The sequence below is a fragment of the Phalangium opilio genome, unplaced genomic scaffold, assembly GCF_054372755.1.
Source record: "Phalangium opilio isolate 3A_F unplaced genomic scaffold, DU_Popi_V2 ptg000042l_1, whole genome shotgun sequence".
NCBI lineage: Eukaryota > Metazoa > Arthropoda > Arachnida > Opiliones > Phalangiidae > Phalangium > Phalangium opilio.
In genome coordinates this window covers 3,515,592-3,527,956 of record NW_028324166.1, presented here as the reverse complement: position 1 = coordinate 3,527,956, position 12,365 = coordinate 3,515,592, and the positions used below count along the sequence as shown (strand labels likewise).

The 12,365-nt window shown below is 36.8% G+C and overlaps 2 protein-coding genes across 2 annotated transcripts; one reads left to right on the top strand and one right to left on the bottom strand.

Moving 5' to 3' along the window:
• Positions 1–37: 37 nt before the first annotated feature.
• On the top strand, positions 38–7,302 carry LOC149678423 (uncharacterized). Its single transcript, XM_089836383.1, has 3 exons — positions 38–3,961; positions 5,744–5,901; positions 5,965–7,302. Exons 1-3 carry the CDS (start codon positions 3,352–3,354, stop codon positions 6,109–6,111), a joined length of 915 nt encoding a protein of 304 aa, XP_089692509.1. The 5' UTR covers positions 38–3,351; the 3' UTR covers positions 6,112–7,302.
• Positions 6,973–10,776, bottom strand: LOC149678422 (adipolin-like). The gene is made up of 8 exons (XM_089836382.1): positions 10,407–10,776; positions 9,447–9,575; positions 9,224–9,335; positions 8,472–8,512; positions 8,189–8,365; positions 7,422–7,624; positions 7,276–7,351; positions 6,973–7,214 (listed from the first exon to the last, which is right to left on the bottom strand). The coding sequence occupies exons 1-8, from the start codon at positions 10,620–10,622 to the stop codon at positions 7,116–7,118; spliced, it is 1,053 nt and encodes a 350-aa protein (XP_089692508.1). The 5' UTR covers positions 10,623–10,776; the 3' UTR covers positions 6,973–7,115.
• Positions 10,777–12,365: the final 1,589 nt, after the last annotated feature.

Here is a 12,365-nt window from a genome sequence, read left to right as displayed (position 1 = left end):
TAATACATACATCCAGAAGTGTACAACGAAGCGGGATAATTATAAAATGATTCTTCCCAACATCATTTTACATTTGGAGTGAACAAGGTTACTAAACCGAATCACCTACGCGATAAATAGTTCCCCCTCATCATTACTCTATTAGCTTTTAACTATTTTCCAAGGCACATCCGCTTGTGCAGATTTTTGTCCCAGCCACGTCAAAGCAATCAAGGTTTGTGGGTTGATTGCTGAGGATTTAGTAAATACCAAACAGTTATATAATTCACCCCACGGTGCGATAGTTACCCATCTGAAGTTTGATGAGTATTATAGCAAACAAAAAAGGGTTAGCTTGAAAGAATCGTAATACAAAACTAAAGCATTAACATGATACAGAGTGTCATCCTTCTACCATTATCCCCTTCTGGTATCTACAGTGAAACTCTGATATTTGGTTATAGCTTTACGATAAAACTGTTCTATTCTTTTATCCTATATAGAGAGAGACACACACAAAAGACAAGGTTGACCTCTAGCGTTTGAAATTTAAGAGGTCAAATTCCATCTTTGTCGAAAGCTTAAATCGCGTAGTCGGTGACAGATTAATCCGAAGGCGGTATTGGTAACAAATATAAGCGGATCAGTAGCGAGCGTAAAATCGCTCTTAAAAACTTAAGCTCTGAAAACCAATTACTCTGGTGACACCGTCCTGCACGTGCAAAGGAAATCCTTTTCGATCTCGTCGCCAAGAAAAAAAGCGAGGCGGTCGTGAAACCAAATAAAAAAGAAAAAACGTGTCTGAGGTTTTGTTTATGCTGTCAACGAGCAGGAGTCTTGATAAATGAGATGCTTTGGGTGACTCCTTTTAATCCATCAATGACATCTTCACCCCTCTAACTTTGCTTCATCCAAGCTCAGGCCGAACAAATACCAACAAACACATAATCCTTTTTCTATAAAACACAGATTTATTATAGGTTTTATTTTTTCTTTATTTATTTATTTTTTTTGATATAGTTAAATAAAATATATTATTAAGAGTTCAAACAAGTTAATTTTATTAGTTCGTTTAGGAATAGGTGACTCTAAAAATCTACAACGTCACTTTATTGGGAACCATGTTTACTACTATTAGAGTTTAAGATCCGAAATGAATAGATCATTCCATTATTTCCAGATTCGTTGCCTCTTGGCGATAGAGAAATAACCTAAGATAGCCTTTCCCATATGTGTTGGTTTCCCTGCAAGTAATTAATGTAATAGTCTAGCAGTTATAACAGGGATAGATTTAATTTTAGAAGTAGGAATGGAGAACGGTTAGTATTTACTTCAGTCCGACTCATAGACCACCCAGTATAGAGCCCCTCCCTTAAAACACGTAACGAAAAGTTTAAATTATCTTATTGGCTCAATTAGACTACGTTTTGATGACGTTGCTGACGGGGACGGTGAAAAATACGTAATTCCTTTTTACCTCTGTCGCTCTGACCCGCCTCTTCTTTCATTCCCCCCGTCCCGTGGTAGGGGGTCCGGGACTTTGACGCGCGTCCAGAATACTCTGTTCTTCATTTCTACTTCTAAAATTAAATCTATCCCTGGTTATAATGACAGAAATAAAATATCTCAATACCATTGGATTAAAACGAGGGGCTTCCCACTCTCGGTTTATATTATGTTCACAGATTGGGTTGAGTGAAGGGCCTATCGGATTCAAATTGATGCGGAATGAATAACATACCGGGTGTGTGTCGTACGCTACTTTATTTTACAGGATCTTCATCATTGATGTTTTAATACCATTTATTTAAAATAAGCGGTGAAGAAGGGTATCTATCATTAGTTTCGAAACATTTCTAATGAGTGACGTATCATTTGGCAACGGGTAAATGGGTGCCCGGGGTGGCAGTCACGCCCGGGTTTTTCCTTTCCTCCACTTTGAAAGAAGCCGTGTTCCTTCAACTCCGACCGAAATGTCTCAAATATCTCTACCCCCCCCCGCCCGCGAAGGGCGACATACAAGACAGAAAGAATGAAACAAAAATATATATATTATAGTTAAAAACATATTAATGAAAAGTATGAACTACACTTCTCATTGTGATAACGCTAAAAGGAAGGATAGTTACCATTAAGGCTCATTAAGATTCGACTAAAATCTTACATTAACGTCGGTGAAGTCGCTTTGCTCGCATAATTAGACAAGTGTCAACAACTACGTACGTATAAGATTTGCAGGCATAGTTTGTAATTTTTCAGTTTCGTCGGGCAGTGTCGAGATGGCACTATGTCGTTAGCGCCTTTTCCTTAGGCATAGCTTACTCGATCATGCCTTACAAACGCATGATCGAGGTAGCTATGCTTTAGTTGATGATATATGAAAGGTTAAGGGATTCAAGATTTGCTGGTTTAGGCCTAACGGAAATCATGTTTTACTCAAACACGTACCTTCATTAACGTAGTTCATTGAGTGCATGTCATACTTTTTGTGGTTATGCTACTTATCCTTGTACGAAATGCATGAACTATCTTTGAAGTGCCTAATGCTGAGACTACCGATGTCAAGAAAATACGTATCCCTGTGAATGAAAACTACCAACCACTTCGGTGAAATGGCGCTGCAATCTCGCGAAAAACAAGGACTAAGTGTCCAGTCCCATTCCATGCGGAGTCTTTTGTATCTTGGCGTCTGTGATGTATTTCAAGTAATTTTTACCGACTTTCCGATGCCTTCTTTACAATTTCTGTATAGGGAAACAGCAAAAGGGGCCGGGCTTCAGACCGCTCATCGCAAATACATCTACATGGTGGTGTATTTTATGAAGTAGAAGGTTAGTGGTGGAGTAAAGATGATTGGTTAAGCAGAGGTCTGACGTTTTGTAGGAGGGGTTTATCCCTTACTGCCGTGTTCCTATAGGCCAAATGATTATGCTAGTTTCACACAGTCAGTATACCGTGGCTTTTTAATATACTTATAAATCGTAGTATAGTATTATGACCTAATATTGACGTAACAATTTTTTCATATTAACTTTATCGAAAAAGCTCTGTGGTTGAAAGAAGCACGATTTGGTTATTTCACTCTTCATCTATTTCTGGCTATCCATATTACTAATATGTCATCACCACATTCCCCTAGTATAAACAACACCAGCCAATAAGAATTCCTCAGCCAGTGTTTTTCGTTGTTTTAAGATTCAAGACTCGGGAAACCCCAATCCCAATTTAGAAGGAAAAAAAAAACACCCCCTCTCGATCCAACGTGGTGGTGGCGATGGTAAACCTTAAGCGTACTATAACTACTTGTCGACGACTAAACACCGGACTAACCTAACAGATCCGCCGCGTCTCAATGCTTGTCAAATTATATAAATGAATAGTAAAAACAGTAACAACCGTTTTAGTTTCTCTATGGATTTTCAAATATATCCTCATGAAAATCCAAACCAATACCAAATAAATTACAATTGCGAGAATGGAACCACTCACCTGTTTCAAACGTACGCGTCATCATCCATGTATTCAACAAGTGGTGGTACTTCCGGTGGGAATAATGGCATGACGTCGTCATTCTTTACGTCACATCCGGTTACCTATGATTACGGCTGTTTCGGTAACCCGTATAATTTAGACGCTACTATTTTCTCCTGTAATCCCATTGTTACTGATGAAACTGTCAAGAACGATAGCGAAGATACGCAATTGTCAAATTTGGTGAATTCTTTCATGCAATCTGAACAACGCGGTGATGAAATAATTGCGGATATTGCCGAATTGGAAGGTGTTGAAAGTTCACCGCGCGTACGTGTGACAACTCCGACCACGACGAACCTTAACGAAAGTTTAGAAAGTATTGAAGAGATACATGCACCCGAGGAACAGTTTCAGTCGTGCAATGACAGCAAAGAAACAACAGTTGTTGATGATAATGAGTTAATTGTGGATCCAGATGAGTTTTGCGACTTGAGGAATGAAACAAATGGTATGATATTCGTTTTAGTAAATGAAGTTTTTTTGGGGCCAAATGAGGGACGGATATAGCTTATCCATTTTGAGTATGATCCAAAATTTTCCTGAACCATTTTGATTTTGATTGAAAATTGATTTCAATTAAAAATGGCCTGATCCAATTTGATTTTGATCCAAAATTTTCCTTATTTAAATTTATTTCAATTAAAAATGGTCTGATTCAATTTGATTTCATTTAAAAATTTCCCCGATCCGATTTGATTTTGATCCAAAATTGCCATTATTTCGATTTGATTTTGATCCAAAATTGCCATTATTTCGATTTGATTTTGATCCAAAATTGCCATTATTTCGATTTGATTTTGATCCAAAATTGCCATTATCCGATTTCATTTTGATCCAAGATTGCCATTATCCGATTTTATTTTGATCCAAAATTGCCATTATCCGATTTCATTTTGATCCAAGATTGCCATTATCCGATTTTATTTTGATCCAAAATTGCCATTATCCGATTTGATATTGCCATTATCCGATTTTATTTTGATCCAAAATTGCCATTATCCGATTTTATTTTGATCCAAAATTGCCATTATCCGATTTTATTTTGATCCAAAATTGCCATTATCCGATTTTATTTTGATCCAAAATTGCCATTATCCGATTTTATTTTGATCCAAAATTGCCATTATCCGATTTTATTTTGATCCAAAATTGCCATTATCCGATTTTATTTTGATCCAAAATTGCCATTATCCGATTTGATTTTGATCCAAAATTGCCATTATTTCGATTTGATTTTGATCCAAAATTGCCATTATCCGATTTCATTTTGATCCAAGATTGCCATTATTTCGATTTGATTTTGATCCAAAATTGCCATTATCCGATTTTATTTTGATCCAAAATTGCCATTATCCGATTTTATTTTGATCCAAAATTGCCATTATCCGATTTTATTTTGATCCAAAATTGCCATTATCCGATTTGATTTTGATCCAAAATTGCCATTATTTCGATTTGATTTTGATCCAAAATTGCCATTATCCGATTTCATTTTGATCCAAGATTGCCATTATTTCGATTTGATTTTGATCCAAAATTGCCATTATCCGATTTTATTTTGATCCAAAATTGCCATTATCCGATTTTATTTTGATCCAAAATTGCCATTATCCGATTTTATTTTGATCCAAAATTGCCATTATCCGATTTTATTTTGATCCAAAATTGCCATTATCCGATTTTATTTTGATCCAAAATTGCCATTATCCGATTTTAATTTGATCCAAAATTGCCATTATCCGATTTTAATTTGATCCAAAATTGCCATTATCCGATTTTATTTTGATCCAAAATTGCCTTTATCCGATTTTATTTTGATCCAAAAAGTTCCCAGATATCTTTGATTTTGATCCAAATTTAGCCCTTAGCCTGACTAAATTCTATTCTGGTTCAAAATTTCCCGATCAAGTTCGATTCTGATCTGATCGTCCAGGTTCCTTATTTTATATTTTCCCACTTGATATCAGATGGGTTCAGCTAAAATGAAGCTGGGTCCATTATTAATTTTCAAAACGATAATGAATATAGATCGATCAGTAAATAGTTTTTATCGATCTTATCAAATTATTTTGATCCAGTTGAAATGTGATTCTATGTAATTTGATAACAGTTTGATGAATTCATAGAAGTAATTTTCTTCATGGTATTATACTTTAATTTAGACAGTTGTAAGATTTGAATGTGAATAATTTTGGAAATTAAAACAAGCAGTTATTTGTTATATCATTAGGAATAAACAAAGACAATAATGGTAAACCGAGGAAAGAACGTACAGCCTTTACGAAATCTCAGTTGCAAGAATTAGAACAAGAATTTACACACCACAACTATCTAACAAGACTTAGAAGATACGAAATTGCAGTGTCGTTGGATCTGACAGAACGACAAGTAAGATTATACGATCACCAATTACTAGGCCTACATTACCAACATGTCTGTTGTATCGTTTAGGTAAAGGTTTGGTTTCAAAACCGACGGATGAAATGGAAAAGAACTAAACGAAATCAGAGAGACAAAACAACTCGACTTCAAGAACCCACTGAATTTCAAGAAGAACAATTTTCAAATTCGTTCGGTTTTTCGTCCCTCAGTCCTTGAAGTGGTTTCTAACGCTAATTACATAAACTAAGTACAGTTGTGACAATTATCGAGAAGTGTTTTCGAATTTCCACCCAAAGTGTCATTGGTCGATATAACTTAAACGAAAAAAAAAATTAGGTTAATTAATATGTTCGGGCAGTGTTATTTTTCACTGTCCGGGTTTACGTATCATGTAGCTTTAGCTTCGGTGGTCCTCCATTTACTCTCAAGTATCCCAAAAAAAACGATAGTGTGCACTAAAGGGGCTAGCGAAATTTCCTCCCCCCTCCCGTTTCATAACTTTAACCGCGCTTCAGGATCGCCAGTAATTTGTTATTAGAGCATCTCAAGTTTGGAACTGAATGATTTGTTTCGAAAAGAACTATAACCAGTTCAGTTTTTTGCAGATAGCGTTTGAATTGCACTCACAAACGACTGGCAAAACTTGCCTGCACACTATCTAAACGTAAATTACTTTTCAAGATTATAATTGTTTCGTGCTAGAATGGTTTTTAATGTGAGTTCACTAGAGAGATGTTGAGCAGACAAATGTGTAAAATAATGTGACACTCACGTGAGTGTGACATGGTGTATTGGCGATTGCATGGTGCCTCGTTTGCCATGAAACCACGGTCAACCGTACTCCGTAATCAAGTGCAATTTTAGATTTTAACTGCGGCAACACATACATATCCTGTCACGTGCAAAGGTATGGCCTTGACAACCCCAGTTTGAAAGCAATGGCGAGGGAGAATTTTTACAGTGGAAGCCACCCCTTTGCCTCTCATTTTAAGATTGACTCCATGATTTCGCGCAACTAATGGACATTTTGAATAAATCACAATTTCGTCACGTTGTTTTAAATATTAAATAAAGAAATATACTAAAAAATATTTTTATTGAACAAAACTATTTTGATTACAAAAACAAGGTTATTTTTCATGAGAAAAAACATGGTTTGGATAAGTGATATGTGAAAATTGAGCATGATTAACTGGTTTTGAGTCATTAATGACAAATTTTTAGACGCCTGACAAAAATCCAGCAAATTGTGAACCGGAAAGAACTTTGACAACAAATTTGGAATTGTTGTCAACATAAATTGAAACGTACTGACCCTCCTAAAATAAAAGTTAATGGACTTATTTATCTATTAATGTAAAATTAATTAATGTTTCCTACCTCCAAATAAAGAACACCGTTTAAGGATATTGTAAATTTTCTTCCCAACTCTAGTAACTCCGTTGATTCCAGTGATCTGTTATCAAGTTACAAATCGTGTGTCGCAATATACAAAACTGTTCCATCAAAAATGAGATCCAACTTACATGTTCTTTTGGCACACAGAATCAATACACAAAAGCGCTGTAACGACGTCACCAGGACCGACGGACTTGTTTCTCGTGGCAGGTGTACGGTTTAATAAATGAAGGCTGACGTAAAAGACGTAGAATCCTTTTTTCGTAATTTTGAGTCTTCCTTCCTCTGCCGATTCCGTGTCACCGCGTTGAAATGCACCACCCATGAAAGGCTACAACAATTATAAACCATTAAAGACACTATAAAGCAGGCATCGTCGGGTAGGTATAAATTATTCGAAATACGTCATAGTATGGGCACGTGACTGAGAAAGTCGAGGTTCAAAGAAGCTTAGTTAGTTTTATTTATAAAACTACAACTTCAGGGAGCTGGGCCTGCAATATCGTGAAAACAAGTCCTAAGTGTCCTTTCACCATTGACGTCACGTTGTTAAAATAATTTTTACCCACCCGCCGTTGCCTTCTTTGGAGTCCCTTTAAAGGCACGGTAAAAAGGTGTCAATGGATGGGTAAAAATTATTTTAAATACGTCACTGGCACCACGTGACGCCAAGATATAAAGACTCCAAATGGAGTGGGGACTAGTCCTTGTTTTTCACCAGACTGTAGCGCCAATTCTTTAAGGTGGTATTTTTAAAAAAAAAAGACAAAAACAATTAAGCTTCTTTGAACCTCGGTCACATGCCTATGACGTATTTCAAATAATAACCCGACGAAGCCTACTTTACAGAACCTTTAAATGTAAATATTAATGAATAATTAAATGACAGTTATACTTGGTTTAGTTTTTTAATTTCCACAAAGGTTTTCTTGCCTACTCTGGTATCGGTACTTAATCGCCATATAAATGCAATAGGGATTCGTGGGTAAATTGCCGCGGGGTTTATGTTGATTAAAGGTGGTAGGTTCAAGGTTTCATTAGCAGCCGCTTCTGATGTGCAGTTTTCTTCGCACTATGGAAATATTCTAAAGCTTTAACTGCATTAACTAATGATGGACGTTTCTCGCTTTATTGACAAATAGAATAATGTAATGAGATATATCAAGAAATTCAAGTACCTTTCCATCTATTAAAATTTGCGTTCTTCTTTCAGTCACGTCTGCACAGAAAATGAAGAGTAATTATTATTTAAATCACTATATTCATGAGGATATTGACCAAATATTCATTGACAATTGTGCCACTTGATGTAACTTCGAGGGAAAAATAGGTTGGTAAATCTTTGCCTTCTATCTCGAATTATGGCACATGCTCTGTAGGTTTTTTGGATCATAAGAGTGAACAGAGACGTTAAGGGATCAACCCCTTTGTATGTCCAGATACTAACGGTTGCTTACCCACTTTTTTCCCACCGAAATGGTCTATTTGTCTATTAGATAACATTCTTGAACCAGGAAATACACAGGCTATTTCTGAAAGGTCTGTGGGTCCAGAGAGTGCGCAGAGATGGCTATGGGTCAATCCCTTGTATGTCCCGATACTGAGGGTTGCCTGTGCCGTTTTTTACATTGAAGAGACTTATTATATTTCAGCTTAAAAAATTGATTTATGGGGTCATCCGTAAAATACTGCAATCTTAATTTGAAAACTGTGGCCCAGACGGCAAGACTCAAAATCGCCCTATGACCATCCCCCTTAATTTCTAACAGACCTTTGAGAAACACCACGTAGAAGTGGCATTTATTGACACCAACCGTTTAGTTTGATCCTAACACAGTGCAGTTTCTGGTTGAAGGTATAACTCAAATTTGCACAAACTTTCAAAAATTGTTGAGGTCTTATTTTAATTTTACTTGATTAAATACAATACCACGAACAAGATCTCGGAAATTTTCAAACATCTCCTGCTTGGTCACGTTAGCTCCCGATGGTCCTCTTGGACCTCGAGGACCGGGTGGTCCAGGAGGACCTGGTGGGCCAGGCTGAAATATCAAATACGTTGGGCTATTACACAACCTGGGGTACGCGGGCCTCCTAAGTCTTATTTCTTTTGATTATATTATTTCATTGGTAATTCTCCTAAAGGTTTTTACCAAGTATCGACCACCACTTCGAACACGCTGTCTGGCTTTAACCAGTTTCTTGCTTTGAGCTTCAGTTCTTTCGCTATGTCGTAGAAAGGTCTGCCAGGTTCTCCTTGGGTCAAATGGCATAGGGCGTCGCTATAAGAAGTGGTGTGTACAAAACTTACCCAATCAATATTTATTTTTCAGGAACAATTTCCATAAATTATAGAAAAAGGTTAGAGTAACTTCCTAAGGAAATCCGTTATCTTTAAAAGTACTGATTGATTGACTGACTAATAATCAACGCCCAATGCAAATTACTTTACCATGGAAGCTGAAACTTGCTTTTTAGGGACCTTACTCTTTATTTTTTTATTCGAAACATCAATAGTTCCAGACATGATAACTTCAGAATAATTTAACTATGTTTATAGTAATGCCAGTTGCTTAGTCAGTGAATCGTTGTACGTAATTTGTTCTATGTGTTAACTAGTCATTTAATTTCTCTACAAGCTCCTTTTACAAATTTTAACTACGTAACACCAACTCGATTGTTACCAGCAAAATATCCCACCCTGTATAATAATTTGAAACACACCACAATCATTAATATAATCGAGTAGAATTAATAGAAGAATCGATTTGAATCTCGAATATTATCAACCAAAACTGATAAAATGATCGATTAGAATTAATAGAACGATCGATTAGAATTAATAGAACGGTCGAGTATAATTTATAGAATGATCAATTTGAATCACTAACAGAATCCACTAGAATTATTAACATAATAGATTAGAATCACTAACAGAATCCACTAGAATTATTAACATAATAGATTAGAATCACTAACAGAATTAACTATAAATATGAAGAAAAATTAAGATCAAAATGAACTACATATATCAACAAAATTACTAACAGAATCGACTAATTGAAAAATCAACAAAATGATTAACAGAACCGACTAGAAATGTCATCACTTACCATATTTCCTGCCGGTTTCCAAACAATCCCATCAGCTAAACTTGAATTGTTCGCGGCTTTTAACACAATCTTGGAACGATTTCCACGAAAGAGGGCGGTTGGCAAATCAGATCTAGATCGCGCACGTGTTTTCGGTTTACCCTTCCTTTGCGGTACACTCATTGCAAGTGGCAACATCACCGCTGCCACGATGATTAAAATTATTACCCCTTTCATTAATTTCCAAAATTCTAGTACTTCAAAGTGAACCGTATTTTCGCGCGCATAAGTGCACGAGAGACGAGGCAAAAGACACGTGATAGAGGCAAGTGAATGTTAAGTAGCGATATCCCAAAATATATGCTTTCACACTCAACGCCTCGAGGTTTCTGCGTGGACTTCTTCGGGACCCGTTTTTCACTTACCCGTCGCCTTTTCTCGACCACTCAACTCCACCTCTTTTCTTTGTATCTCTAAGCATTGTATTCCAGTACCGCGCCTCTTGACAGCTGAACCTAGGAGGTAAATACGTGGGGTCTTGGAGGAGCTAACGGTTGCGATTTTCAATGTCCATAGTTTCCCCAAAATGGTTTTCTCTAACCGATGAGCACGACAGTCCAAGCTTCGATTAAGGGGAATGTGTGTGGAAACAATTGAAGGAAGGGACGTTCTAGAGTCACTAGAGGCGACGTAACACTGGTTTCTATATTTTCCCAATACGACTCCCTGTTCTATATCCTCCTTGAGTGAAGCTGCTGAACTTTGCTTCTGTCAAACAAGATCTGTATCATAACAACCCCATCGGAAACGTTTTAAGAGCGCGAACGTGTTGAATGCTGATAGCCCAATTTTAACTGATTTAATATCTGCTCTAGTTTTTCTCGGAAGAAGTAATGTAGGAAATAGAAGTGCGACTTCCACCATTAAGGCTGAAAACAGTAGACATGTATTATATTGGCCTCGGATGGCACTATAGACCATTCCATTACTTTCCATGAGACCTGCACACAAACGCTAGACGGAGCTCAAGTTCACTACACGCGACTCGCAGTGCCTCTGGCGGTGCTTCTAAGCGCTAGAGAAAAACCTAAGATGGGGGAATCTCCTTCTGTATGTTTGCTTCACTGCAGGAATTATTGGAATGGGCTTTTACTATATGTTTTGAAACATTTTATTTTAGAAATTAATATCGGTTTATAGCAGGCATAAATTTGATTTTCACTGAATGGTTTTGTAATATCCCTAACTTCGACGTTCCATTGGGGGCTTGCAAACAATGCGAATTATTTTAATTATTACATGAAAATTCAAATAACAATTAGAGCACTGAGTTCAAAAACTTCTAGTTTAAAGAATGTTAGTATAACAAGCAAAATGAACCGAACTGCCACCTGGCGAATTATAATTAGTTTATTTTCCTTTTTTTGACTTTCATGGTGTGTTTACATATAAACGCATCCATTACCCGAAGAATTTTTGAAAGTCGTTTTTTATTCGAAAATATTCTGGAATTTCTTTGGGCGGAATTTCAGCTGTGTTTGTCGATATCTCACGTGTTGTAACAATTTACGAGGACGCCACTGAGGCGTTACTCTCAATACAAGTAAAAGGAAAGCAGAGATACTTCTCACTGTTGAGATATGTATCCTCAAATCACCCACATTTCCTAGAGACCTAAACCATTACATTAAATACTTGTAGGGAAACCAACACACAGGGGTGAGACCGACATTGGGGTATTCTTCTTCACGCCAAGAAGCAACGCCAGACAGAACCCGAGTTCACTACTCGCGGGAGACTAGCCGATTCGTACTGCCTCTAGCGGTGCGTCTTCACACGAGGGAAATAACATCGTGGTGTTTGCTTCTCTTGTGGAATTAATTTAATGGTCTATAGCTATTGACCCCCAAATAGCCGAGTTGTAGCTTGTAAACTTTCGCCGGATGCATATCTCCATATCTCCTATAAATAAATGATCTC